At 54.9% G+C, this 27871-nt stretch overlaps 2 protein-coding genes across 6 annotated transcripts in view; both read right to left on the reverse strand.

Moving 5' to 3' along the window:
* Positions 1–19752, reverse strand: part of RABL6 (RAB, member RAS oncogene family like 6) — a 32075-nt gene extending 12323 nt beyond the window's left edge. For 2 of the 5 annotated variants that reach the window (XM_064290721.1, XM_003423051.4), the window contains exons 1-4: positions 19556–19752; positions 6514–6648; positions 3388–3435; positions 653–705 (exon numbers count right to left, since the gene is read on the reverse strand). In XM_064290721.1, coding sequence (XP_064146791.1) covers positions 653–705; positions 3388–3435; positions 6514–6648; positions 19556–19685 — 366 coding nt within the window. In that variant the 5' untranslated portion in view covers positions 19686–19752. Of the gene's footprint in view, positions 1–652; positions 706–3387; positions 3436–6513; positions 6649–19555 lie in introns of those variants that run through there. The other 3 variants (XM_010602235.3, XM_023542181.2, XM_023542183.2) reach the window with 3 other exon arrangements.
* A 455-nt stretch (positions 19753–20207) lies between these two features.
* Positions 20208–27403, reverse strand: CCDC183 (coiled-coil domain containing 183). Its single transcript, XM_003423041.3, has 14 exons — positions 26845–27403; positions 26320–26441; positions 25788–25865; positions 25445–25612; positions 24973–25077; positions 24585–24707; positions 23609–23734; positions 23442–23496; positions 22350–22450; positions 21512–21672; positions 21037–21205; positions 20843–20953; positions 20666–20762; positions 20208–20426 (listed from the first exon to the last, which is right to left on the reverse strand). The coding sequence occupies exons 1-14, from the start codon at positions 27098–27100 to the stop codon at positions 20308–20310; spliced, it is 1791 nt and encodes a 596-aa protein (XP_003423089.2). The 5' UTR covers positions 27101–27403; the 3' UTR covers positions 20208–20307.
* Between the last annotated feature and the right edge of the window lie 468 nt (positions 27404–27871).

Below are 27871 nucleotides of genomic sequence, written 5' to 3' on the forward strand. Positions count from 1 at the left end.
GTAAGCACTTGCAGAGAACTTTCTGGGAGCAGGACTGGGGTGGGGCCGCATACAGGGAGAACCGTGTCGGGAGCCAGGAGGCCTTCTTTAGGTGTGATGCTGCCAGAGGCAGGCCCTCACTGGACCTTTCCAATTTCATCTTTCCCACCCAAAGGGAACACAGTGGCACAGCCTTACTACCTGTCAGGACAGGAGGGACACAGCCAACAGCCCCCAAACAACAGAAAAGCTTTCCTGCATCACGGGGGTGATGGTCACGGTATGGAAACAGGCAGTCTGTCAGCGCCCCTTGGTGACAGGCCATAGGGCAGCACTGGCCCTAGGCCAGCCCAACTCCCATTGAGGACCCTGTCTCCCCTGGGGGAAAAGGGATACACAGAGCAAACCCCAGGCACCCTGAGCCGCCCCCTCAGAGGTGGCACTCGCGATTGTGGGCCTAGAGACAACTCATAGCTGCCTGGCCTGTGGTGGGGGAGGCAGAACCTGCCAGCTAACATGAACACTGCGCAGGCCGCCAGTCTACACAAGGGGTCATCCCTGGGTGGCCATGTGGCAGACAGCACAGATGACCCCCACCTCACACCAGAGGGCCACTGTGTTGTCAGCAGCCCCTCCACACAAGGGTCCCTGCATCCCCCAGGAATGCACTTACCTCCTGAGGGTCATTCTCCATTTTCAAGCCATCGCCTCGCTTTTTACATTTTCCTTGTTAAACAAAAGACAAACAAAAGTTATGTGGTAGAACTGCTGGGCCCAGAGCCACCCAGAGGAGCAGCCCCCTTCCCACCCGACGCTCCCCTGGCCCCCTGCTGTCTCGGTGTCCCTCAGGGAAACAGAGCCTGCGCTGGACCACCTGCCCAGCCATGGCCCGAGGGAGGCTCCACAGGGGCCCCGGGGGCAAGAAGCCTGAGTGTCCACTGCCCACAGGTGACTCTGGGGGACAGGCATGCATGGGGCGCTCTGCAGCAGCTGGGGCAGGGATGAGGTGTGGTTGGCTCTGGGGAGCTGGGCCTGGAGCCGTAGCACAGGCCAAGCGGGGGCAAGCGGCTGCTAGAACACGGGCGCTCTCAAGTAGCTGCAATACCTGTGCAGCCCTGGGCAGGTGGCCATCTAGGATCTGGTCTAGGTGACCCCGGTGAGCATCACACCCTGTACCCCAGCCTTGATGTAGGAGGAAGACCCCTCACCTCTGAGGCCTCCCTCCAGCCCATCCTCCACTGACCTCAAGGAAACCTCTGACACACCCACACGGGAAGCGGTCACCAAGCCCTAGCAGCCCTGGCTCTGTCAGGGCGGTGACGAAGGGAAGGCCGGCTACTACTGCTGCAGCCCTAAGGGGCCAAGGAGCAGGATAGGGGGGCAAGGAGGGGCGGAAGGAGTTCTGGCCAGGACCCGGGGCAGGAAGAGGACCTGGAGGACAAACTGGGGTACCCGAACACAGTCTGGAGTCGAGTGACCGGCAGCGTTCCAGCGTCAGTTTCTCACCTGGGAGAAACGTGCTCCTAGCCCCCACTGGGTTCCAGCACACCCCGAGCCGCAGGGCAGCCGTCTGCCTCTGCACCTGCTAAGCCGGCCCACCAGCCGAGGGCACAAATCTCCGCCCAGAGGGAACCAGCATAGATGGCTGGCACAGCTCAAACTAAAGGCCCAGGTGGAATTCAGCTCCCCACAGGGCCCAGAAGTCGGGAAGCCACACTGCACCTCAACCCGTCACACTCAGAAAGCAGCAGCCATGCCAGCCAAGGTCATGCTGTGGTCTGGGCAGTTGCTGCACCAGAGAGGAAGCAGCCTGTGGTCAGACACGGTGTGTGTCCCCTGAGGCCCGGCCCAGCCTCCTAGATTCCCGGCTACTCGTGCAGATGGAAAGGTGGCCAGGCCCGAACCTCATGGTTCCCCCACCTCTGTGAGGGGACTGGGCTTGCTGCGGGCGGGCCAGCTCCCATGTGCCTCACACACACACACCACACACACCGCACGCGTGCACGCACACACACACACACCACACGCGTGCGCGCGCACACACACCACACACACCGCACACGTGCGCGCACACACCACACACACCGCACGCGCGCGCACACGCACGCACACACCGCACGCGCGCGCACACGCACACCACACGCATGCGAACGCACACACACCGCACACGCACGCGCGCACACACATGCGTGAGCGCACACACACCACACGCATGCGCACACACACGCACACTGCACACACCGCACGCACACACACTGCACACACACACACACCACACACACCGCACGCGCACACACACACGCACACCCCCTGGAGCCCGCCCCCCCTGCCTGGACCCCCGCGGGAGAACTGTCCGCAGGGCAGCAGGTCCCTGCGAGGCCCGTCAGGTCCGAGCCTCCGCCTGGCGCTGCAGCCTGAGGCTGGGCTCAGGGCAGGAACGGAGCTGGGGTCGGGGCTGCAGTGCCCTCCAGCCTGGCTTCTCCTTCACCTGCGGAACTGGGGCTATTTAACCCAAATCCTGCCTCACGGGCCCGGCCCGGCGTGGGGAGCGAGGCACAGGGATTGTGACCGGAAAGCCCCAGCTGGCAGAGGTGCAGGCTCCCTTCGGGTGGGGCCCTGCACGGGAGGCCACACCCTCACCCGGTCCGCACACTGCAAATACACGCACCACACCACGCAGCTCAGAGCCGGGGCCAGCGCTCACCCAGAGTGTTAGCGAGAAGGAACTTGTGGCCTGAGTGCAAGGAGAGAACAGCATGGGGGTGAGATGATGGCATAAGGACAGATGTGGCCACCCCCACGAGTGGGACTGGAACTCCCACCAACAAGGACACACAGCTGCGGCCAGGGGCTGCACTGCACGTCTGGAATGTGTCCTGAGAAGGCGCAGACACCCTGCTCCCTGCCCCACCCTGGCCACGACAGTCATCACAGACCTCGTCCACCCACGGGAGCCTCCCTTGAAGTGAGGGTAGCTGGCACAGGGAGCTCTGCGACGCCCCCCACATTCCTGCTGCCTGCCTGCCTGCCTGCGCTCAGCAGCTCAGGGATGAGGCCAAGGCAGGTCGAGCCCATCCCAGTGGACAGGACCAGCACCCAACAAAGTACGCTCCCTTACAGCCCTGAGGACAGCAGCTGCCCTGAGACACAGCTCCAGATCACGCAGGGCTGAAGGGGCAGAGCTCAGGACGGTGCTTCATGGGACGACGCGGGGGGGGGTGAGGACAGCTCTCCATGTGATGACGTGGCGGGGGGGTCAGGACAGCTCTCCATGGGGCTATCGAGGGAGATCCGAACAGGCACCAGGATACCCGTTCTACAGGACGGTGTGAGGGATTGTCCTCATGGTGGGGGCATGTGTGTGAAGGAAAAAGTAAAGAGAAAGACTTACAGAAACATGCCACCCACCTTTGTCAACCACATCCCAGACCTCGACTTTCACAATGTCATCAGTGGCTGAAATGGGAAAAATTCTTAAGATTAACACCTGGAGTAAGCTGCTGGCTTCTGGGAGTCTCCTGCCTCATCCTCTAGCCCCCCCACCAGCTCACCTGTCCCCACATCCCCCTGCCTGCCCCCCTTGCCTGCCCCCACGTCTCCTCACTTGCACCCCACATCTCCTCGTCTGCCACCCTTGCCTGCCCCCACATCCCCTCATCTGCCCCCCTTGTCCTGTGCCCTGAGTGACACCCCTCTCGTGCCCTGGGTCACTCCCCCAGGCCCCCTGACGCGTTCTCTTCTCCTCCTTAGGCTCTTGCTGGAATGCAGCTCTCTTGGTAAGATGCCCACAGATGGTGCACCCCTTATAGCCCCACCTGGTGCTCACCCCTCTGTCCCCTGCGGCAGCCCCTCCTGTGTCTGCCCCTTCTCGCTGCCTCATGTGGAAGTACTCCCAGCCATCCCATCTCCTCCCTCCGTCCAGAGCAACCGTGCCCTGGGTTGCCTGCAGGGATGAGCCTGGCGTCTCCTGGTCATGGGCCCATGTGTGGGGATGATGGGACCGCCCATCCACGCTCCCTGAGGTCTCAGAGGAAAAGGAGAGGGTCGGAGGGAGAGAAGTGAGCTCCACCTGGCCTCCCGAGGGTAAAGGAAGCCACCTCACCCCACCCACGTGGCACCAAGAAGGAAGCCCTGGAGCAGAGTGGGTGCCTCTGTGTCAGCCCTGTAGGCTCGGGGTCCCTGCCAGCCCGGCACCACTCCCTGGCTCCTCAGGGAGCCAGCAGAGCCCCGTGACAGGCACAGAGGTGACGCCAAATTACGTGGAGGCTGAGGACTCATATGGTGACATTCACACACGGATGTTCACGTGGGATGTTCACGCAAGGACGTTTACACACAAACATTCACACGCAGACACATGCGAGCATTCATACACAGGCATTCACATGGGATGGTCACACACAGGTGTTCACGTGGGATAGTCACACACAGCCGTTCACACACGGGCATTCACAGATGTTCACACAAGCATTCACACACAGGCAGTCACACACAGACGCTCACACAGATGTTCACACAGGCATTCACACACAGTCACACACAGACGTTCACACAGGCTTTCACACACAGATGTTCACACACGGGCAGTCACACACAGATGTTCACACAGGCGTTCATACACAGGCAGTCACACACAGACGTTCACACATGGGCAGTCACACACAGACGTTCACACACGGGCAGTCACACACAGACTTTCACACAGGCGTTCACACATGGGCAGTCATGCACAGATGTTCACACATGGGCAGTCACACATAACAGTCACACGCAGATGTTCACATACAGGCAGTCACACAGGATGGTCATTTGCAGACATTCTCACGTCAACATTCACACACAGATGGTAACACATGGGCATTCACATGGGATGTTCACACACGTTCACGCATGGGCATTCACATGTCAGCATTCACAGAATCACGTGGGTGTTCACATGTGGCCATTCACGTCAGCGTCCACACGCAGTCACATGCAGAGGTTCACACATGGGCATTCACATGTGGGTGGTCACACAGGATGTTGACACGAGGTGTTCACACATGGATGATCTTGTGGGTGATCACACAAAGATGGATGTTGCTAAAGGGAACTGGAACTGGCCTTCAAAAACGTCCCCACGTGTCCCACTGGTAACATGCTAGATGTCATTTCATTTTCTTAATGAAAAGAAGATTTAAAATGGCTGAAAGTACTTTTGTTGTCAGGATTCCTTAAGATGCAAAGCAGCTCCTCTGCCTCCAAGCAGGCTGAATGGATAGCAGTACCAGGGCCTCCCTGCCACCATCCATGGCCCACTACAAGCCTGCCTGGACATGCCTGGCCCAGGGCCTGGTGGTCCACTCTGCACCTGCCTGGCGACACGTCCGTCCTAGAGCGTGATGGTCTGCCCTGCGCCTGCCTGGACGACATGCCCGGCGGAGAGCCTGATGGTCTGCCCTGCGCCTGCCCGGACGACATGCCCGGCGGAAAGCCTGATGGTCTGCCCTGCACCTGCCCGGACAACATGCCCGTCTCAGAGCCTGATGGCCCGCCCTGTGCCTGCCTGGATGACATGGCTGGTGGAGAGCCTGATGGCCCGCCCTGCGCCTGCCTGGATGACATGCCCGGCGGAGAGCCTGATGGTTTGCCCTGTGCCTGCCTGGATGACATGCCCAGTCTAGAACCTTAGCATCCACCCTACACCTGCCCGGGCCTCCATGCTACCTGCAGGGAGTACAGGGAGTTGTCTAATCAGCCGACCGACAAAACCACTCCCAACAATCCTGGGAGGACATCTAACTCATCAACAGACGAGGGCACTGAGGTTGCAAGGAGCAGGTGGTGGGCACCTGTGTCCAGCCAGCTGCAGCAGGGCCTGTCACCTGAAGAGGCCTCTGCGTACGCCGAGGGGTCTTGCCCCAGAGGCCTTTGCTCCGGCCTGCCTCTGGCCCTCGGCCCCACGCACTGCACGCCATGGCTCCCTCAGTGTCTGGCTCTCAGCAGTGGCTGGGCCACCACCTTGAGGCTCCGACCCTTGAGCAGGCCTCTTATGAATCCCAAACCAGTGCGCAAGCTGCTTTAGACATGGCTTAGAGCCGGGCCCCCACGCCAGCCCACCACATCCCTGGCTTTCAGCAAAAGCCCCTCACCAGCCCCCCGAGTCTGCAGCTTTCAGCAAAACCCCCTTACCAGCCCCCCGAGTCCCCGGCTTTCTGCAGGGCCCCCACGCCAGCCCCCCAAGTCCCTGGCTTTGAGCAAGGTCCCCTCGTCAGCCTCCCGAGTGCCTGGCTTTCAGAAGGACCCCTCATCAGTCCCCCAAGTCCCTGCTTTCAGCAGGACCCCCTCACAGCCCCGAGTCCCTGGATTTCGGCAGGACCCTTCACTAGCTCCCCAAGTCTCTGGGGACACCCCCCACATACAGGTTTCACCCAGATAAGCTTATTCCCCAGACACTGGGTCAGGGGATCCTCCAAGGGGCCATGCAGAGAAAGGGTAACAGGGCCAAGCCTCGTCCTGTGGGAGGAGACCCCTCCCAGCAAACGCCCGCCTTACTCTTATAGTTCCAGTGGATGCTGGTGACCTGGATCTCCTGGGTGGGGATGTATTCCTCCACGAACTTCTTCCCCTGCAGCCGGTGCCACAGGGCCGTCTTGCCTGTGTTGCGGTCTCCACGGATCACGATCTTCACTGGGGCAGGCAGAGCCAGAAAGAAAAGACAAGCCAATGTCACAAGGTTTAGTCTGTCCTCCCGTCACACGTGACTCTCAACAATTACTAAGTGCTGGGAAGTGGGGAGGCACAGACATGCCAAGGCTGCCCTCGCCCACATGTACTCCCAGCGACCCAGGACAAGCTATCATGCAGCACAGGGTCCACCTGAGCAGACAGGAAGCACCGGAAAAGCTAGCCGTTTACAGGGCACGAGGCACTTCTTCCTGTGCTGATGGAGGCCAAGTTGCTCAGGGTTCCCTGGGGTGAGTGCCCCCCAGGGTCCAGGCTCCACCACACCCGGGGCAGAGCCCCAGATTTTAAGTGGTCTGCTCTTACCCTTGGCCCCCATCTGTCTGTCAGTGTTGTGCTGTGGTGGCTGGTGTGTTGCTGTGATGCTGGAAGCTACGCCACCGGTATTTCAAATACCTGTAGGATCACTCACGATGGACAAGTTTTAGTCAAACTTCCAGACTAAGACAGACAAGGAAGAAAAGCCTGGCTATCTACTTCCAAAAATTAGCCAGTGAAAATCCTATGGGTCCCAACGGTCCAATCTGCAAACAATCACGGGGATGGTACAGGACCAGGCAGTGTGTTGTTTTGTTGTGCGTGGGGTCACCACGAGTCAGGGCCGAGGCCACAGCAGCTTGAAGCATTGTTTATCTATACTGCTGTTGCTGGATGTGTGATGTTTCCAGGTTTTTGTTATCTGCTGAGAATTTCCTGTACATGTTTACACAGGTGTAAGCCTTTCCCTAGCGCGTATGCTTAGGAGCAGAAGCACCAGGCCATAAGCTGTGTGAGCCTTAAAGGTTACCTGGATATTACCAAACAGCTTCCCAGTCAGTTGTCCAGTTTTACTTGCCCCAGCCAGGTCCAAGGCTGTCTATGCAGATGTCATACTGTCCGCAAACAATGGGACATCTGGTTCTTCCCAGTCCTTATCCTTTTACTGTCTGTCATGAGGCACTGGTTAGGGCCTCAGGTACAATATCTAACCATAAACGGTAACAGCACCTACTACCTACCACTGCTGAGCTTAAAAGGGCACGTTCACCAAGGAGCACCAAGGTTTGCCCTGTGGATTCCGGAGATGTCTTTAGTCTTTCACCACACTAAGGAAGTCCTGTCAACTCTTGATTAGCTAAGTTTTTGTTGTTTCCACAAATGGATATTAACTGGTCATACGGTTTCCCCCTCTGATTTCGTGAAGCAGATGATACTAATGGGTTTCTAGTGCCGAGCCCACCCTGTCTTCCTGGGAGACAGCAGCCCAGGAACACTGCTGGACTCGTGCCGAGCCCACCCTATCTTCCTGGGAGACAGCAGCCCAGGAACACTGCTGGACTCGTGCCGAGCCCACCCTATCTTCCTGGGAGACAGCAGCCCAGGAACACTGCTGGACTCGAGGTGCTCAGGCTTCAGTATTTTGCGTCTCAACTCAAGGGTGAGCCTGGCCAAGATTTTCCTTTAAATGATCCCTGCTTGGTTAGGATCAAGGTGACAATGAGTTGGCAAGTGTTCCTTTTCTGTTTTTCTCTTTTCCAGAAGGACTTGTCTTCCCAGGCTCCTTAAGACTGGATTTTCTTACTCCTTGAATGTCTGGTAGAACTTACCAGAGAAAATACCTGGTGGCTTCTTTGTGAGATCTTTACCTACCGATTCCATTTATTTCATGGTTACAGAACTTTAGGCTTTCAGTAAGTTTGGGCAAGTTTTATTTTTTCTAAGAATTTATCATTACGTCTAATTTTTCCAAACTTACTGGCATAAAGTTGTTTAAAACATTCTCCAATCCTTCTGATCTCTGGAGCAACTGCAGTTATGTTCATTTAAATGTTCTTAAAGTTTGGTTGTACACGTGGCCTTGTCTCACTTCTTGTTGGATGTGTCAGCTTCACTGCTCTTCTCAAAGAGCCACCTCCTGCTCTTCTCAAAGAGCCACTTCCTGCTCTTCTCAAAGAGCCACTTCCTGCTCTTGGCTCTATGGTCTCTCCTGCTTTCTTTGGGTTTATTCCACTCTTCTTCTAAAGGCGTCTTAAGTTGCCTTATTACTTACAGCTTTTCTTTTTTGCTAAGGTGAGCATTCATTAGCTATAAATTTCCCCACAGGGTTGCTTTGTCAGGAATCCACAAGTTTTAATATGTGGGATTTTTGTTATCCAATTCTAAGTATATCTTCATTTCCAATATTTCTTCTTTAAAGGTATGCTATTTAATTTCCAAACGTAAGATTTTAAAATTTTTGACTGCCTTTTTGTTACTGACTTCTAGAGAATGTGGCAGGGCACCAATTCCTGGAAGTTTATGGAAACACGCTTTATGGCCAACTTCACTCATTTTCTACGTGGGGTTGAGAAAATGTATGTTTTTGAACTGTTTTGCACACACCTGCTCCGTGTAAATCAGCTCATGCTGGTTAGGGTGGTCATCCTAGTTCCTTCGTCTGTGCTGAATTCTTGCGGCTTAGCCCTCGATGACCCGGGTTAAGGTTCTCTACCCTAACGCTGCAGCTGTCGGTTTCTTCCCGTAGACCTGATATTTTTCCGGCATGTGGACCAGAACACACTGCTAGGTGCCATGCAGTCAGAGCTGCCCTCCTACTTACTGAAACCAACATTAAAAATCACTCTTAGTAATCCTCCTCTCCTAATGCTTTTAGCCCCAGGGTCCATTCTGTCCACCATTAACACAGCCAGGTTGACTCTGTTTCAGTTAGAACTCTCCTGATGTGTCTTTGTCAACCGTTTTATTTCCAGCCCTCCTGTGTTCCCGTGTTGTGGTGTGTCCTGTGGACAGCCTGTCAGCTGGGTCTTCAGTCAAGCCTGAGTCTCTGCGTATTTTTGTGGTTGCTGGTATTCTGGAATGCATTCTTGCCACCTTGCTTGGTGCTGGCCTCCTCTTTCCTGCCTACTTACTCCCTTCCTTGTGCTTTTTTCAGCTGACTCTTCCCGAGTCCATTTGCCTCCTTCTACTGTCCACACTTGTCAGATCTTGGGTGGGATATCATAACAGGCACGCTGAAGGTGTTCTTTACATGTAACATAAACTCTTCAGAAGGCTTTAAATTCTGCCAGCATCTTAGTTCTGGCCCAGTTGTATTTTTTATTCACACAAATTAGACCTTGTTCTGTTTAAGCCAACACCTCCCACTACATGTGCTCACTGTTCCTCTTGTATTTTATACCTTCCTGGAAGGGTCGTCTTCCTGAACATTCCTTCATGAGGATCTGCCAGTTTTAAACTGTTTTTCTTCCTCTGTAAATGCTTTCATTCTCGAAAGCCCCATTCTAGACTGCCAGGTTTTTAAGTTTTACTGTTGTCAGAGTTCTACATGCACTTTATCACACGGGCCCTCAACGTTTGGCAGGTGATAAAAGCTGGTTTCCTCCCCAAAGACAACTACTCTGACTTTATTAATTACTAGGGTATCTGTTTCCACGCCTCCAAATAAAATTCTTAGGTTGGTACTTCTCCATTTTCCAGTTTGAGGCAACTGCTATGAACTTCCTGAGGATGCCAGAATGCTACCCTCTGTCCCATGCTTGCCCACATGTGCCGCCCCACCCTGTCCCCGTCACAGTCCTGGCTGGAGTAAGGGTCGCTGCACGCCGTTTTGCGCCTCTGTGATGCTGGACACAAATGATCTACATGTAACATGACTGCTCTTCCTTTCCTGCACACTACTTCCCTGGAGGTAATAAATGTCTTATTTTTGCCTTGCTAATTTTTCACCAATTCAACGCCAGCTCTGTTGCTGACTAGTCTAACTCTCTAAAGCTGTCAAGAAGCAGTGATTTCCCATCAATTTCCCTTTCCTGAAAAGGCCTCTCTGATCTGCCACTCTGGGGTGATCCAGGTGAGGGTGAGGGTGAGGATGAGTGCCACCATTAGCCAGGAGCCCCTGCACCTGCCTCTGATGAGGAATCTAAACCTCGCACTCCTCTCCCTTGAGTTTTTCATCATTTTCGACAAGCAAATCCTTTCATATCTTCCTGAAAAAGGGAGAAGTGTGGTAAAAAATTTGAGAGCCTGCACAACTGAAAACATCTTCACACTGCCCTCACGCCTGACTGCGCTCGGCTACGTCTGCATCTCGGGCTGGAGGTCTTCCTCCTTCAGAATCTAGACGGCGCTGGCCCGCTGCCGCCAGCACGCAGTATGGCTGTCGAGGCACTGACGCCGTCCTGGGCCCTGTCCCTCGCCCCGCTTTGGTGTTCCAAGGTGCCACCACAATGGACCTGGATATGTGCCATCCCCTCCTCACCCACTTGCCACCACTCCATGGCACTGGCTGCTGGTGGGCTCTCACAATCTAAAAATGCCTGTCCTTTAGTTCTGGGAATTTCTCCTGAATTTTCATGGATATTTTTCTCTTTTCTCTTCTTCTTGAATGTTCATCATTTGAATAGGAGACCATCCAGACTGGTCCTCCAACTTTTTCCTCTCATTGTCTATCATCTTGGTGCCCTTTCCCAGAGTTTTTCTCAACTATACTTTCCAATCTTTCTTTTGAAATTATTTTTACTTCCATGTTTTTAATTTCTAAGAACTTTTTTTTTAATTCTCTGAATATTACTGTTTATAGTATCACATTCTTATTTCGGGGTTAGTTTCTTTCCTTAACTTTTATCCCTTCGGAGGCAGGTTCTTTATCAAATATACTTGGTCTTTTTGTACGTACTTTTTTTTTTTTTTTTAGATTCCTGCTTGTTTTTTCAAACCTCACTTATCTCTTTAATCATTTCAGACATACTGACTTCATGTCCTATGAAATGTAATCCCAATGTCTGGAGTCCTTTCAGGTCTGTGTCTGTGGTATCTGTCATGTCCTGCTCCCATACGTGGTGTTTCGTTTCTTGTGTATTTTCTAATTTTTTACTGGCAGCTCAAGTTTCTGGGAACTTTGTTGGGGAATGCTTAGAGGCACAGCTTGACATTGCATTCAACAGATCAGAGTTGTGTTTGCTTCTGCCAGCTGCCTGGAGCACCACCAACCTAGGGCACTGTCAGCAAACCCTCCATTTGAGCGTTTCGATCACATAGGTGACTTTGGGGGCAGACCCACATGAAGGTCAGCTTGTGCTGACAAATGCTGAGGGAAACTGTCCCTCTCCGCCAGCACGGAGTCCAACGTGGCAAGTGTCCTTCGTGTCTCCTGGGTGGTGTCTGTCTCTTGTTGACCCTTGCACCGAGGGCGTGGCTGGAACTCATGCAGGGATCTCATGCTGGACGCCCCTTTTCTCGACTGGCCTCTCAGATTTCCCCTGCTCCTCCTCCGCCGCTGCCCCCACTGCTGTCTTCCAGTGGAAGCACAGACTCACCGGGGTCCCACAAACACCCTCTGGGAGAAAGGTGGCTCCTGCTTGCCGCCTTCCCAGTAACCACAAGAGCTGAGCCACACGTTCACTCCCCCTCCGCCACCACCTCCGTATTTTGAGGTTTCAAACCTATAGAACACGCTCAAGCAGAGCGAGACGAACAACCGCGTATTCCTCACCCACGTTCACAAACCGTGCGATGCACTGATCGTTTTCTAAATGTTTTATTGGCTTTTCAGCCATTTTTAGAGGGAGGGATGTTCAGGTTATCTGCTTCATCGCACTGACTGTAACAGAAGCTGTTATTGTAAGAGCCATCCCTAGCCTGGCGTTCTGGTTCTCACACATTGAAAGCATCCTGATCTAAGAGAGAACTTCTACTGCTGGTTTATGTTAATTTTGTCCCTAAAGAGAACTTGTATCACCCCATAAACTTGGTATTTCCCTTCTCTTGTGCTGCTAGGCCTTTAGGACACTGACGACAGCTCAGCGAAGGTGGGACTCCTCGTCTCCTCCTTACTTTAAAAGGGTGGCTTCTTATGTTTCTTCATCACACACAGATTTTGGTTGTTGTTGTTGTTAGGTGCCGATGAGTCGGTTCTAACTCATAGCGACCCCATGCACAACAGAACGGAACACTGCCTGGTCCTGCGCCATCCTTACAATCGTTGTTATGCTTGAGCTCAATGTTGCAGCCACTGTGTCAATCCACCTCGTTGAGGGTCTTCCTCTTTTCCGCTGACCCTGTACTCTGCCAAGCATAATGTCCTTCTCTAGGGACTGATCCCTCCTGACAACACGTCCAAAATACGTAAGACGCAGTCTCGCCATCCTTGCTTCTAAGGAGCATTCTGGTTGTACTTCTTCTAAAACAGATTTGTTCGTCCTTTTGACAGTCCATGGTATATTCAATATTCTTCGCCAACACCACAATTCAAAGGCATCAATTCTTCTTCGGTCTTTCTTATTCACTGTTGAGCTTTCACAAGCATATGATGCGATTGAAAATACCATGGCTTGGGTCAGGCGCACCTTAGTCTTCAAGGTGACATCTTTGCTCTTCGACACTTTAAAGAGGTCCTTTGCAGCAGATTCGCCCAATGCAATGCGTCTCTTGATTTCTTGACTGCTGCTTCCATGGCTGTTGATTGTGGATCCAAGTAAAATGAAATCCTTGACAACTTCAATCCTTTCTCTGTTTATCATGATGTTGCTCATTGGTCCAGTTGTGAGGATTTTTGTTTTCTTTATGTTGAGGTGCAATCCATACTGAAGGCTGCGGTCTTCGATCTTCATTAGTAAGTGCTTCAAGTCCTCTTCACTTTCAGCGAACAAGGTTGTATCATCTGCATAACGCAGGTTGTTAATGGGTCTTCCTCCAATCCTGATCCCCCATTCTTCTTCATATAGTCCAGTTTCTTGGATTAATTGCTCAGCATACAGATTGAATAGGCATGGTGAAAGGATACAACCCTGGCGCACACCTTTCCTGACTTTAAACCAATGAGTATCCCCTTGTTCTGTCCGAATGCCTGCCTCTTGATCTATGTAAAGGTTCCTCATGAGCACAATTAAGTGTTCTGGAATTCCCATTCTTCACAATGTTATCCATAATTGGTTATCATCCACACAGTCGAATGCCTTTGCAGAGTCAATAAAACACAGGTAAACATCCTTCTACTATTCTCTGCTTTCAGCTAGGATCCATCTGACATCAGCAATGATATCCCTGGTTCCACGTCCTCTTCTGAAACCGCCCTGAATTTCTAGCAGTTCCCTGTTTTTGAATGATCTTCAGCAAAATTTTGCTTGCGTGTGATATTAATGATATTGTTATGTAACTTCCACATTCGGTTGGATCACCTTTCTTGGGAGTAGGCATAAATATAGATCTCTTCCAGTCAGTTGGCCAGGAAGCTGTCTTCCATATTTCTTGGCATAGATGAGTGAGCACCTCCAGCGCTGCATCTGTTTGTTGAAACGTCTCAGTTGATATTCCATCAATTCCTGGAGCCTTGTTTTTCGCCAATGCCTTCAGAGCAGCTTGGACTTCTTCCTTCAGTACCATCGGTTCCTGATCATATGCCACCTCTTGAAATGGTTGAACATCGACTAATTCTTTTTGGTATAATGACTCTGTGTATTCCTTCCATCTTCTTTTGATGCTTCCTACATCATTTAATATTTTCCCCATAGAATCTTTCACTATTGCAACTCGAGGCCTGCATTTTTTCTTCAGTTCTTTCAGCTTGAGAAATGCCGAGTGTGTTCCCCCCTTTTGGTTTTCCATCTCCAGCTCTTTACACATGTCATTATAATACTTTGTCTTCTCGAGAAACCCTTTGAAATCTTCTGTTCAGTTCTTTTACTTCATCAACTCTTCCTTTTGCTTTAGCTGCTCAGTGTTCAAAAGCAAGTTTCAGAGCCTCCTCTGACATCCATCTTGGTCTTTTCTTTCCTTCCTGTCTTTTCAATGACCTCTTGCTTTCTGCATGGGTGATGTCCTTGATGTCATTCCACAACTCGTCTGGTCTTCGGTCACTAGTGTTCAATGTGTCAAATCCATTCTTTAGATGGTCTCTAAATTCAGGTGGGATATACTCCAGGTCATATTTTGGCTCTCGTGGACTTGCTCTGATTTTCTTCAGTTTCAGCTTGAACTTGCATATGAGCAATTGATGGTTTGTTCCACAGTCGGCCACTGGCCTTGTTCTGACTGATGATATTGAGTTTTTCCGTTGTCTCCACAGATGTAGTCAATTTGATTTCTGTGTGTTCTGTCTGGTGAGGTCCACGTGTACAGTCGCCATTTATCCTGGTGAAAGAAGGTATTTGCAATGACGAAGTTGTTGGTCTTGCAAAACTCTTATCATTCGATCTCCAGCACTGTTTTATTACCAAGGCCATATTTTCCAAGTACTGGTCCTTCTTTGTTTCCAACTTTCACATTCCAATCACCAGTAATTATCAATGTATCTTGATTGCATGTTCGATCAATTTCAGACTGCAGCAGCTGGTAAAAATCTCCTATTTCTTCATCTTTGGCCCTAGTGGTTGGTGCGAAAATTTGAATAATAGTCGTATTAACTGTTCTTCCTTTTAGGCATATGGATATCATCCTATCACTGCCAGCGCTGTACTTCAGGACAGATCTCGAAACGTTCTTTTTGATGATGAATGTAACACCATTCCTCTTCAAGTTGTCATTGCCAGCATAGTAGACTATACGACTGTCCAATTCAAAATGGCCAATACCAGTCCATTTCAGCTCACTAATGCCTAGGATATCGATGTCCATGTGTTCCATTTCATTTTTAACGATTTCTAATTTTCCTAGATTCATACTTCGTACTTCCAGGTTCCAATTATTAATGAACGTTTGCAGCTGCTTCTTCTCATTTTCAGTCGTGCCACATCAGCGAATGAAGGTCCCGAAAGCTCTACTCCACCCACGTCATTAAGGTCGACTCTACTTTGAGGAGGCAGCTCTTCCCCAGTCATCCTTTGAGTGCCTTCCAACCTGGGGGGCTCATCTTCCAGCACTATATCAGACAATGTTCCGCTGCTATTCATAAGGTTTTCACTGGCTAATGCTTTTCAGATTTTGGTAGATAACTTTTAACAGATAAATTCTCTTCTATTCCTAGTTTGTTCATAAGTTTGTGTGCTTTCTTCCCCCTAAAAATCCTGAATTGGGTCCTGAATTTTATCTGACTTTGTAATGCACCTATTGAGATGACAGTGTGTTTTCTCCTCTCACCTTTTGGTAAATCATACAAGCATGTTACAGTTCTTGCATTCTTGGGGTATTCCAACTTGGTCCCATTACAGTCATGTATTTTTACTGTTATAATTAACATTTTAATAAGTAGCTTGATTCCATCTGCTCATCTTTGATGAGATTTTCCATCTATGCTCACAGATGAGCCTGGACTGTTGCCTCCTTCCTCCCCGGACCATCCTCATCTGCTTTGGTGTCAGGGTGTCTGTTCTTGAGGGACCACCAGAATCCATTCGGGGTTTGCATTTATTACTTTATTAGTCATTTACACACGTACACACCACGTGTTTTGTCGAACACCTCAACTGATTCTTTAATCATCTATTTCAGCTTCTTTCTTTTCTTCTGGTTTCTTTGTGTTTATTCTGTTGCCCTTTTCTTGAAGTTGTACTCTCAGGTTGACTGTTTTTCACTTCTTCGTTCCTAATACCTGCATCAACATATTGCCTGGTGGCGCAGTGGTTAAGAGCTCAGGCTGCTAACCATAAGGTTCGAATCCACCAGCTGCTCCTTGGAAACCCCGTGGGGCAGTTCTACTCTGTCCTGTAGGGTTCGCTATGAGTCGGAATCAACTCGACAGCAACAGGTTATGCGCCCCCGTGCCCAGCCTCTCAGGCAGGGTCAGGAGTCGCCGCTGCAGGCTCTTCACTGCTCTCCCTACCCCGGCAGCCTGTCCTCAGCCCGGCAGTCAGCGTGGTCAGGTCACACAGCTCCTCTGTTCAAAGCCCTCCATGGCCCCCCGTCACCCCCACCTCCGTGACTTTGCCTCCTGCTCTCTCCTTACCTCAGTCCACTCCGACCTTTCCACCTTCTCGTGGGCACACGTTCCCGCCACTCTGTACCCACAAGGAGCCCTCCCCAGAGAGCCTAGCTGCATACGTCCTCATGTCCTTCTAGTCTCTGCTCTGCTGCTGCTCAGCGAGGTCCACCCTGATCCTCCACTCACAACTGCAATCCCTCTGCCTTCCCTGAGCACGCCCAAGCCCTTATCCCATGTAGCACATAATACCTCAAACAGACCATAAATCCTCTCCTTTATCATCTTTATTGCTCACTGTCTACGCCCCATCACCAGGATGTAAGCACCACAGGGGCAGAGACTTTTGTTTGGTTTTTCAATGATGAGCACTCAGTAAGTATTTGCAGAGCGAACAAACGCAAAAGAAGGAAAACCCACAAAGATGTGGCACGTCCAGGCAGTGAAGGCTTGGGGATTTGCCAGCGGGCCAGCCGGGGCAGGTTGAGTCACTGGCTGGACACATCTGCTTGTTTCCTACAGGGAAGGCTGTTTCACACTGACATTGGCCGTTCAAAAGTTCCCGGTTTAAAACCGTAACACTGCTCTCTAACCAGAAAGGACCCTGTTGTCCCATGTCTGGAGGAGCTTTCTGTGGCCACACCCTGGTCCTGAGTGAGTCTACTGAGCAGTCCGCGAGCACCCTGGTCCTGAGCGAGTCTACTGAGCAGTCCGTGAGCGAGGCATTCCCTTCTGCAACAGGCTGTTCTGGCTAAAACGTCCCCACCTGGGAAGCCACGTCCGGGCACAGCAGGGAGGGACAGGCCCACTCGCCACATTTTTTATTCTAAATGTAACAGGTGTGCTTGGACTCTGCGTTTGTGACAGGAGTTGCTCCTGTTAACACAGCCAATCTACAGGAAAACGAGTTACACCCCCACCCCCAGAGTAACAGTTAATACAACTCTTAGCTATAAAATTCCTGAATCTATACTTGGTATATTGCGGGTTTGTTCCTCTAAGTAAGATATTTGGGAAAACAAATGCTAGGAACTTTCTTGTCTACAGACTAATACAGGAAACCAAAAAGTTTCAAAACTGCTTATTATTCAACTCTTGGGACAACATCCCTCTAAGATGTAACATAGGTGCCAAATCTAGGTTTCTCTCCATCTCAGCACCCTTCGCTGGCTTCTGGGAGGTCATGACCTGCCCTAAGCACTCCAGATGTGGTCCTCTACTCTGGGACAACTCCGCTGCCCTTTCAGTCCCAGCCCACCTGGGATGAGGTGAACGGTCTCCAGGTCTAACTTCCAAGAGACTGTAATTAAGTTTTAAACAACATTAAAAGTTGTTGTCAGTCGCTGTCAAGCTGACTCTGACTCAGGGCGACTCCACGTGTGCAGAGAGTAGAACTGCTCCACAGGGTTTTCAAGGCTGTGGCCTTTTGGAAGCAGATTGCTAGGCGTCTTCTGAGTTGCCTCTGGGCGGGTTTGAATGGACAACCTTTGGGTTAGTAGCTACGTGCTTAGCCGTTTGCACCACTCAGATATTATTAAAAGTGATAACATTAAATAAAATAAGGAATCCAAACATAGATTGTAAAGATTTGTGTAATTGAGCATTTTAACTTAATAGTCTCTTCTCTGAACGTGTAAGAAACGTGTTCAGAACTCCAAGCACAGCACGGCAGAGACAAGCTGTCTGACACGCACACAAGGCTTCCTGACCCATTTCTGAGGGCCCCGTTCAAGTGCACAAAGCAGGGGAAAGAGTCCAAAATCTCTCAGCAGCACCAGGGAAACAATTTCAAAGCAGAGGGCAGCATAAAGCCTTTAAATACTGCTAGGAAAGAGCAAGGGAGACAGAAAACTCAAAAGAGGTCAAGAGCACGGTCAGTGTCTGGGAGCTGGGATTTACATAATTTATACCATCTGGATGGGAACAGCCTGGCTCTCTGGGCGTCTGTGAGTAACTCCTCCTTCCCGGCCGGAAGAGATGTCTCCCACGATAACAAGCAAGAATCTCATGCCTTCTGGGGCTTTTCTAAATATATCCCTTACAAATGCTGCTCCAAGAAGGCAAGAACTGTGGCAAAGCTGTTATCTGTCTTCAGACTCAATGCCACGTCAACAAAGAGAAACCCCTTAGCTCAGACGACCTCAGCCGCCTGGGTTTTAGGGCACCTCTTCCAGGTGGTGACACAGTTCACCGGCTCAGAACCCCAGCACCCCTTCTGTCAGAGCCGAAACAGCTCCCCTCTGCCGTTACGTAACGATCCCTTCTCAGACAAGGCAAGATCGGAGAACCGCAGGCCAGCAGGGAGCTCCAGCACTTCCTGAGATCTCCTTCCACGAATTTCACTGTTTAAAACTAAACAAACGGGTTTCCTACCGTGTGAGCATTGCTCAGGAAGCAGTCACCGTGCAGAGGAGAGCGCCAGGAGACGAGGGGCAGCCCCTCCAGGCTCGTCGGGTCCTCGAGGACCCCGGCGGGGCATCCCTTCTCGTCCCTGAGGGTTCCTGCCTGCAGAGCCCTGGCACAGGGCACCGAACCCGGTGCCGTCGAGTCGATTCCGACTCACAGCGACCAGGGTAAGGGCTCAGCGAATCTCAAAAACAAAGTCTGCCAAAACCTCCCGAGGCGAGGAGGCGCGGTTACCTCTCGCCGCAGACCAAGAACCAGCGTTTCCGACACTTTCTGGCGCCTGGGCGGCGACCAGGGCAGGGCCAGCCTTTCCAGGTTCGGCAGAGTTAGAAGGCACCGCGCCTGCTGGTCCTGCTGGCTTCCCGGGGCACAGCGCGACCCCTACGCCCCCTCAAACGACATCTTTCTTTTTTTCTTTTTCATACTAACTCTCCAGCGCTCGTGGGGCGCCCCGCGGACCAGCGTCTACGGACTGGCCGGGTCTGAACGAGGGCCACCGGAGGCTCAACGGGCTCCGGGTCTGCACAGCCCCCGCTCTCCCCGCACGCCCGGCTCGGGTCTCTACAGCTCGTCTCGGGGGCCGCGGGCGCGGGCGCCCCGGCCCTGCCCCGCACTCACTGTTGTACTGCACCCCCTTGGCGAAGCGCCTCTGCAGCGCCTGGTTCATGGACTGCAGCCCGGCGGGGATGTTCTTGTCCCGGCTCGGAGCCTGCTCCGACCCCACCAGCTTCTTCAGGGCGGAGAACATCCTCCCCGCTCGGACGCCCGAGCCCGGGCGCTGCCGGCGAGCTCAGCAGCGGCGGCGGCGGCGTGGGGCGGCGCGCACCATGGCCCGGCGGCCGGCTGGGCTGGGCTGGGCTCCCGGCGGCGGAGGGCGGCCTCAGGCGCGGCGGCTCGGCTCCGGGCCCCGCGGCCTCCGGCGAGGCCGCTCCCCGCTCGTCGGCGCCGCCATCTTGGCGCTGGCGCGGGGGCCGCAGGGAGGCGACGGCTACGGGGCGCCGCGAGGGCCACGCGCGGGACGAAGCGCGCATGCGCCCCGGGTGCAGGGGGGCGTGGGGGGGCGGGGGGGGGCTGGGGGGCGTCGCCGCACCCCTGCAGGCCGTTTGCCCCCCGAGCTTCCAGCCGCCCCGGACACTCCCGTCCGCGTCTCAGCCCCGACACCACCCACTTCGCCCTCGCCCCCAGCCCTGGCCCAGACACACAGCTCCCCGTAGAACTTCCCAGCGTGACCCCAAGACCTGTGTCTCCCCAATTCTTATTTTCTCTGAGAGTCTCGTCTCACCCATCGACCCCCGTCCGTCCTGGAAAAACGTTTATTTGGATAATAAAACGCAGGCGAAGGGGTGGAGGGCGCGGGAGAGGGGAAGGGGCTACTTCTTCTTTTTCTTGGCCATCTTGAGCTTCCCTTCTATCAGCCGCTGGCCCTGCCTCTTGATCTCGGCCCGCGAGGGGACGTAGCTGTGGTCCACGTCGGCGAACTGGAAGGTTTCTAGGAGGGAAGGGGCAGCGCGGGAAGCCGGCACCCCGAAGCCCCTCCCGGGCCCTGGCGCCCCCTCCCACCACCGCTGCCCCGCGGGACAGGGCGAGGCCACCACCAAAGCCTGTGCCGCTGTGACCCGGGGTCTCGTCCCGCTCCAGCCTGGTCCACGCTCCGGCCAGACTGCAGGCAGCCAAACCCGCCCCCGGCCGCGAGCCCCCCACCCTGGCCTCGCTCTGGCCGGCCCATACCTATCACATCCTCCTCCAGGTCCTCAAAGCTGATCTTGGTGTTCTGCTTCTCCTTCAGCGTGGAGGACTCCAGGATGTCCCTCACCTTCGTGCCAACCTGCAGGCATGCAGAACTCCCTCAGCTTTGTAGGTCCACAGCGGGTGGTGGGCTCGAGGCTCACCTCCCAGACAGGCTACCTCCTCAGTCTTGGTCAGCATCTGCACTCTGTCCACCAGGTACATGAGCTTCCTCTCGCAATACGCCAGCTTGCTGTACACATCTAGGGGGTTGGAGACCACAGCTTCTTTCTGTGGGCAAGAGGAGGGTCTGATGCCCGCTGGGCCCACTCCACGACCCTCTCGGTGGGGGTGGCTCCTCCCCAGGCAGGCACCTGGCCAGGTGGCGTGGCGATGCCGATGAGCCGAATGTAGAGGTTGTCGACGCCAGTCTGGATGGTCAGCAGGAGCTTCTGGCTCTTGCTAACGTTGCTGAGGGCCAGCTGGAGCCGATCTTCCTCCTCTTTGAGCATGTCCTTCATCTTATTCTCAAGGGACGCAAAGCTGTGAGGACGGTGGGGGTGCAGGAGCTGAGGGTGAATGCCGTGCTACATTTAGGGGCTCAGGAGCCCCAGTGTAGGCCAGTGCGGGTCCCTGGCTGGGCTTCCCTCACAGGGTGCTCACAGGCTCGCAAGGAGCAAGCCTGGTCCCTGGCCACAGGGGCTGTCCGCGGGTGCTAGCAGTCAGCCCTCACCCCTGGGACACCTCCCTGGGGTACGTGACGGAGCCCGGCATCTGGTCCCTGGCCACAGGGGCTGTCCGCGGGTGCTAGCAGTCAGCCCTCACCCTCGGGACACCTCCCTGGGGTACCTGACAGAGCCCGGCATCTGGCGGAACTTGAGCATCGCCTGCTCCAGCTCCAGCTTCTTCATCAAGGCTTCCAGCTGCTTCCGCCTCTCCTCACAGTCCTCCATCTGCAGCTCCAGGTTCTCCTCCGTGTTCCTCTGTGCCAGGAACCGGCCAGCGATGTCCTGGCCAGTCCAGCGGGGAGAGAAGCAGGAATGAGCTGAGGAGGCATGGCCCTCTCCAGTGCCAGGGCTGCCTCTGTGCTCCAGGCTGGGTCACGGGGTCACCCATTGCCGCGCACCCAGGGCTTGCTGGGGTCAGCCCCTGGCAGGGTGCCTCCCATGTGCCACTGCACGAGAGGCTCCTAACACCTCAGAGAGGGCAGATGGCCTCTCGCAGATGAGGAGACTACGTTGAGACATCCAGGTGCTTTGGGTCGCTTGTCCGAGCATGGACAAGCTCACGTCAGGGCCGGCAATGGAAACTCAGGGTGTAAGGGTGATAACCCAGACTCGACAAAAATAAGAGGGGCGGGGAGGGATGGAGAGGCAGCTGCTCCTGTGATTCCAGCAGTTTGGGACAAGGCCAGAGTGGGAGAGAAAGGCTGGGCCCTCGGTGCTTGGAGCCTCCACTGAGCAAGCTCTGCGTGGCCCTGGAATGGTGCTCAGGTGCCCCAAACATGTCCCGGGGTAGCCTCTATGCTGAACTGCCCCACTGGCCGTTTCCTGCATGCCAGAGAGGCCCAGAGGGTGCAGCTTTCTGTGCCCATTTCAGAGGACCTGCAGACCCAATCGGCCGGGGCCTGGGGCTGGGCCAGACCTCACTGGCCCTTCACCCCACCCAGGGAGAGCCAGGGCCTTACCCAGAGGTGGGAGCAGCGCACGGCACTCTTCACACGCTCCACCATCGTGGTCACATCCGCTTGGTATTCAATGTCAGCTTTGGAGGTCTCCTTTCGCTTCACTGGGCAGAGCAGAGTGCAATGGGCAGCTGGTGTGCAGGGATGTTGCAAGGGCACAGGCGCCAGGCCCCCAGAAGCTTCCATACGTGCTTGGGTTTCCAGGGAGGACACCCCAAGGTCCTGGAACCTAGGAGCCAGGTGACCTGCCCTCCTTGTGATGGTGTTTTATGTGTCCACGTGGTTGGACTCTGGTGCACAGTTGTTTGGGCAAGCGCTAGTCTAGTGGCTGTTCTGTAGCAGTTATGTGTGATTTAATCATCTGGGCTCAAGTAAAGCAGATGACCCTCTACAATGTGGGTGGGCCTCATCCAGTCAGCTGAAGCCTTTAGAGCAAAAAGGGAGTTTCCTCAGGGTGTGTTCTGCCTCCAGACTGTAAATAGGTACTTTGGTAGAATTTCTCTGTTCACTCTTTCTGTCACTTGACCCATGGGTTTGTGACACAAGCCTGCAGAAGTCTCCAGCCTGTTGCCTGGTCTTACGGATTTTGGACTTGCCAGAATTCCCACAATCATAATCGTGTGAGCCAATTCCTTAAAATCAATCAGTCTTTGTCTATGTATCTATCTGTCTGTCTGCCTATTCATCCATCTCACTGATTCTGTCTCTCTAGAGAACCTTGGCTAAGACACCTGTCCTCGGTCCAGTCCTTCAGGAATGCCCCAGGTCAGCTTGGTGCTTCTTGCTTGGAGACAGGCCCGGGGCCCAAGGAACTCATCCTTTCTGAGGACTCACTGGGTGACCGGGCCCTGGGGAGCTGGTGGACAGTATCTACATATGCCTGAAGCTCAGCCACATGTGGCCCAGAGCCTGGGAGCAGTCGCATCCCAGTGTGTGTGTGGCCATTTGGCTCTGGCCTCTTTGGGTGCAGCCAGGGAGAAGCAGGGGCTTATCTGTCTCCCTTGCTGGTGACCATGGCTTACACCTGGCCTTCTGGGGGATGTGGCTGGGTGACCTCTCCAGATGCTCGTGGGATGGGCAGAGCCAAGTACTCACCTTTCAGGCCCTCTGTGCTCATCAAGTTGGAGGGGAAATCCAGGTCCCGCCGGCCCTGCAGGGGAAAGGAGAGTGAGCAGCAGTCCCCACAGGGGAGTGGACCCAGGGGTGCCCTGAGCTGAGTCTGCTCACTCCCTGGCTGCATGGGGTGAGGGGCTGGGCCTCACCCGCCGGTATTTCTCACTGGTCTCCTTGGTGTGGATCTTGTCAATCAGCTTCTTCTGCTGGTTGAGCCGGTTCTCCCGTGCCCTCCGCTCTTCGATGAAGGATGCCTCTGCTTGGCTCATGTTCATCTGGGGACAGAGGGAAGTGTGGGGTGGTCTGTCCCACCAAGGTGACCAGTGGACTCCCAGGGCACAAAGTCCAGCAGCCAGCTGTCAGACCTCATCTTCACTGTCAGCCAACTGTTTCTTCCTAAAACGCTCATACACTCATGAAACACTGGCTGCTACGGATTGAATTGTGTCCCCCTCTTCCCAACTATGTGTTGAAGTCCTAACCCTGTACCTGTGAATATGACACTGCTTAAAAATAGGGGTTTTCTTTTTTTATGTTAATTAAGTCATACTGGAATAAGGTGGGTCCTAAACCTAATCGCTTCTGAGTGGTGTCCTATAAAAACAGCAGAACAGACACACGCAGGGGAAGACACAGAAGCACCTATGAGCAAAGGAACACCAAGGGTTGCTGGAGACACCAGAAACTGGAAGAGGTACCCACAGAATGAACCGACACAGCTGAGACCCCGATTTGGACGTGAAACTTATAGAACTGTGAAAAAATAAATTTTTGTCCTTTAAAGCCACGTGCTTGTGGTATTTTTTGTTACGGCAGCCCCAGGACATGTCAACAGGGACCGTGCCTGCCTCGGTCGCTGCCGTCTCCGCGGAGCCCTGCAGGGGCCTTGGCACACAGTGGGTGAGTGAGGGACCCCATCCCCAGCCAGACCCATTCTCTCCACCCTACCCCTGCCTCGTGTCTCCTGTGTGATGTCTCCTGTGTGATCCCAGTAGAATCCTCTGTCCAGGTTATGGGGAGCGGGGGTGCCTGAGCAGAGGCTGAGGGGCAGCCGCTACATTTCCCCCATGCTGGACAGATCTGGGATGACCCTGGAGGCCTCCAGCACTAGGACCTGTAGCTCACCTTGACCTCGTCCGTGATCATCATGGCATCTCGGGACAGAACTGTCATGTCTGATAGCTCCGAGCAGTATCTGACCACAAGGTTTTGCAGTTTGTCCAGCTGTGTGGGGTATTCTGCCAGCTCCTATGGTGAAAGGCCAGGTAGGTGGGCACAGAGCTGGCCCTCCTGCAGTTCTACCATCCCACACTCAGGGGACCTGGCCTGCCCCCTACCCTCCTCCCCCAGACTGTGTGAGCGTTGAGGATAGTGGTGGGGACTCCAATTAGGCGGTGCTCCCTGGACAAGGGCTGGAGGCCTGGGGCCTGAGACCCCCACTTCTCATGGCCAGAGGGGCTCCCTGGGATTTGGGGTGCAGAGGAGGGCTGCGTGGCCGGTAAGGGGGGCTCACTTTCTTCAGATATTCCAGCAGGCCCACATACAGCAGGTGGATGTTCTGGCTTGTGGTGATTTTGATCATGGTCTTTTCAATGTTGTTCTCCAGCTGGCGGATGATCTGGGGAGGCCGGAGGGTACGAGGGAGCACGCTCCAGGGGCCGAGGGCGCGGGGGAGCACGATGGGGGTGCCGAGGGCGCGGGGCAGCATGCTCGGGGGGCACTTACCAGGGAGGAGCAGGAAACTGAGCCACAGGGCGTTCGACCTCGGCGCTCTTCCCAGGGGGTCGTACCCGTCCAGCCCCACGGAGCCCCGCCCTTCCAGGTGCCCCGCCCCTGCGCGTGGAGCCCCGCCCCTGCTCCGGAGCCCCGCCCTCCCGCGGAGCCCCGCCCCTGCTCATGGAGCCCCTCCCCTCCCGCGGAGCCCCGCCCCTGCGCGTGGAGCCCCGCCCCTGCTCCGGAGCCCCGCCCCACCCTCGCGGGCGCACCTGCAGCAGCCGCAGCTCCTCCTTGGTGGCGTCGGGCTGGCCCTCCAGACTGGCGAGCTCCAGCCGCATGCTCTCCAGCTTCTGCCCGCGCCGCCGCACCAGGTGGACCAGCACGTTGTGTACGTTCACGCGGTCGAAGACGTACTTGCACAGCTTCTCCCGCGCCACCTGGGTCGAGGAGGGCACGGCCGCTCATGGTGCGCGGCGCTCGCTGAGGGCCCCGGCTGAAGAAGCCGCGGGGCGTCAGGGATCCCTGAGGTCGGGGGCTGCCCCGCACCCCCACTGCGGGGGGCGGAAGGCACGGAATGCGCAGGGCTGAGGGCTCCCCTTCCTGTCTCCTTGCCTCCATGGTGCAGCGGCAGTGAGCCAGCCGCACGGGCAGGTCGGTCCCGCAGGCCTTGGAGATGGTCCAGTGGTCGTACTGCGGAAAGGCGGCGGCTGAGCCAGGGAGGGCCCTCTGCGTCGCACCCCTGCGCCTGTTGCCCAGGGGCTCGTCTGTTCTCTGCCAGCCCAGCGGCTAAACCTCTGCTCCGGGGGCCGCAGGGAGCAGACAGCTACAGGATCCCATCCCGGCCATTCCGGCTCAGAGCTGACGGCCGGAGAGGAGGGCCCAGGCCTCCCCTCCTGACCACAGAGCCAGAGGGGCCCTGCTGTAGGGGGTGGCCCAGGACGGGACTGCTTCTCGGCCAGCCTGCCCTAACGGATGCTGGGTCGTCCGGGGAGTGACTGGAGCCCCGGGACCAATGCTAAGGAGCCTCTCCCCGAGATGCCCTGGCTCCAGAAATGAGGTGCTGCCGTCCCTGTGTGTGTGTATGGGCGGCTGCTTCTGCACGTGCCTGCCCCACCCCAGCCAATGGGGTGTGAGGGGTCAGCACCTTCTTGGCCAGAGCCCACTCTTGGGCTCCGTGGCGGATGTTGTCACGTAGGAGCGCCATGGTTGCCTTGTTCTTGACCGTCTTCTCTTTGACGGACTGAATCTGCAGCGCCCGGCACTGCTCTGGGGGCAGGGAGAGGACAGGGTGTGGGCTAAGGGCCTGGCAAGGGACTCCCAGGTGTGGAGACGACTGGGACTAGGGGCACTACCCAGCAATTGGGTGTCCTGGGAGGACTTGGCCTGGGGGGGGGGTCAGGATGTCATCCTCTCTGCAGAAGCAGGTGCTTGCCTTCCTGTCCTCTCTGCCTTTGGGACCGTAACGCTCTTAAACTCACAGGCCCGCCTGAACCCCCAGTACTCCCCAGAGCCTGTACATGGCAGGGCCCTTTGATCACCCCCTGCCCTGTTTTGGGGAGGGCGCTAGGGTAACCCACTAGCCCCACTTGTCCCGGGCCGTCCCAGCTTTACAATGGAAAGTCCTGCGCCTGGGGCAGCAGCCAGCGGGCAATTCCAGCAGCTGGCCTACCCTGGAGCCGTGTGATGGTCTTCAGCTCCTGGATCTGTTCCTCCATATCCCCTTCCTTATACATCTTCATGGCGGCTCCCGGGGTCCTCAAGTGCTCTCTGCACGCCCACCCTCCGCTCTGCTGGCTCAGATAATCCCGGGCCTCTCCAGCCCATTGTGATGTGTGCCGGGTCCTCCACGCCCAGGGAACCTGGAATGCCAGGCCTGCCTTGCCCCACCCCCACCCTCTGCTCCCAGGAGTCACACCTGGGGTCATACCCAGGACACTGTACAGACTGCTCAGGAGCTCTGCCTCGGTTGAGGTGCCTCTTACTTCCACATGGGGGTGATTCGTGTGATGATTTGGCACCGCACCTCACATCCGCACCCCTGTGCCTCCCTGCCCCGCCCCCACCACAGCTCCAGGCTCTCCTCCACAAATCGGCAAGACAGAAATTCCTAACTATTCCAACCGTAATTGCCTCAGGGACTCTCCATTGCCCACCCCCATGTTCAAACTCAGAAGCCCTGGGTGACCTGGCTCATGAGACCCCAGCCTGTGCCTCAATACCCTACCCCTTCCCCATCCTGACCTCTGCCAGCTACCGGCAGCCCGCCCTGTCCCCCTGCCTCCCTGGGGCTCCTGGGCCTTGGTTCAGATGGCACTTACTCCAGAAGAGTGTTTTCCTCATCTCCGTGCACTTCCAGCTTCCTGGGACTTTAGGGGCATACATGGTTGGGGTTATTTTTCCCCAATCATGGCCTTCAATGGTGTGCTGTTACAGCACCCGCCTTGCCTTTTAGTGACCTCATGCACAAGTCCCTTACTTTTCTGGTCATTTTCCATTTTTAAAAAGTCAGTTCATTCAGCGATACAAAAAATGTGCTCTCAGGCCATAAAAAGACCCGGAGGAAGCTTCAATGCACATTGCTAAGTGAAAGGAGCCAGTCTGAAAAGGCTACACACTGTGTGAGTCCAAGCACTGGACACTCTGGAAAAGGCAAAGCTAAAGAGACAGTGATTGCCAGGGGCTCCAGGGGTGGGAGC

Source organism: Loxodonta africana, chromosome 9, assembly GCF_030014295.1.
Source record: "Loxodonta africana isolate mLoxAfr1 chromosome 9, mLoxAfr1.hap2, whole genome shotgun sequence".
Taxonomy (NCBI): Eukaryota; Metazoa; Chordata; class Mammalia; order Proboscidea; family Elephantidae; genus Loxodonta; species Loxodonta africana.

Excerpts from the sequence above, each read along its gene's own strand:
- CCDC183 (XM_003423041.3), bottom strand. The coding sequence starts at position 27,100 with ATGACCCCAGGTGTGACTCCTGGGAGCAGAGGGTGGGGGTGGGGCAAG. Across the intron at positions 25,866-26,319 it reads AGTGGGCTCTGGCCAAGAAG|TACGACCACTGGACCATCTC; the intron begins GTGCTGACCCCT and ends GCCTTTCCGCAG. Across the intron at positions 21,673-22,349 it reads TGCGCTGCTCCCACCTCTGG|GACATCGCTGGCCGGTTCCT; the intron begins GTAAGGCCCTGG and ends TGGACTGGCCAG.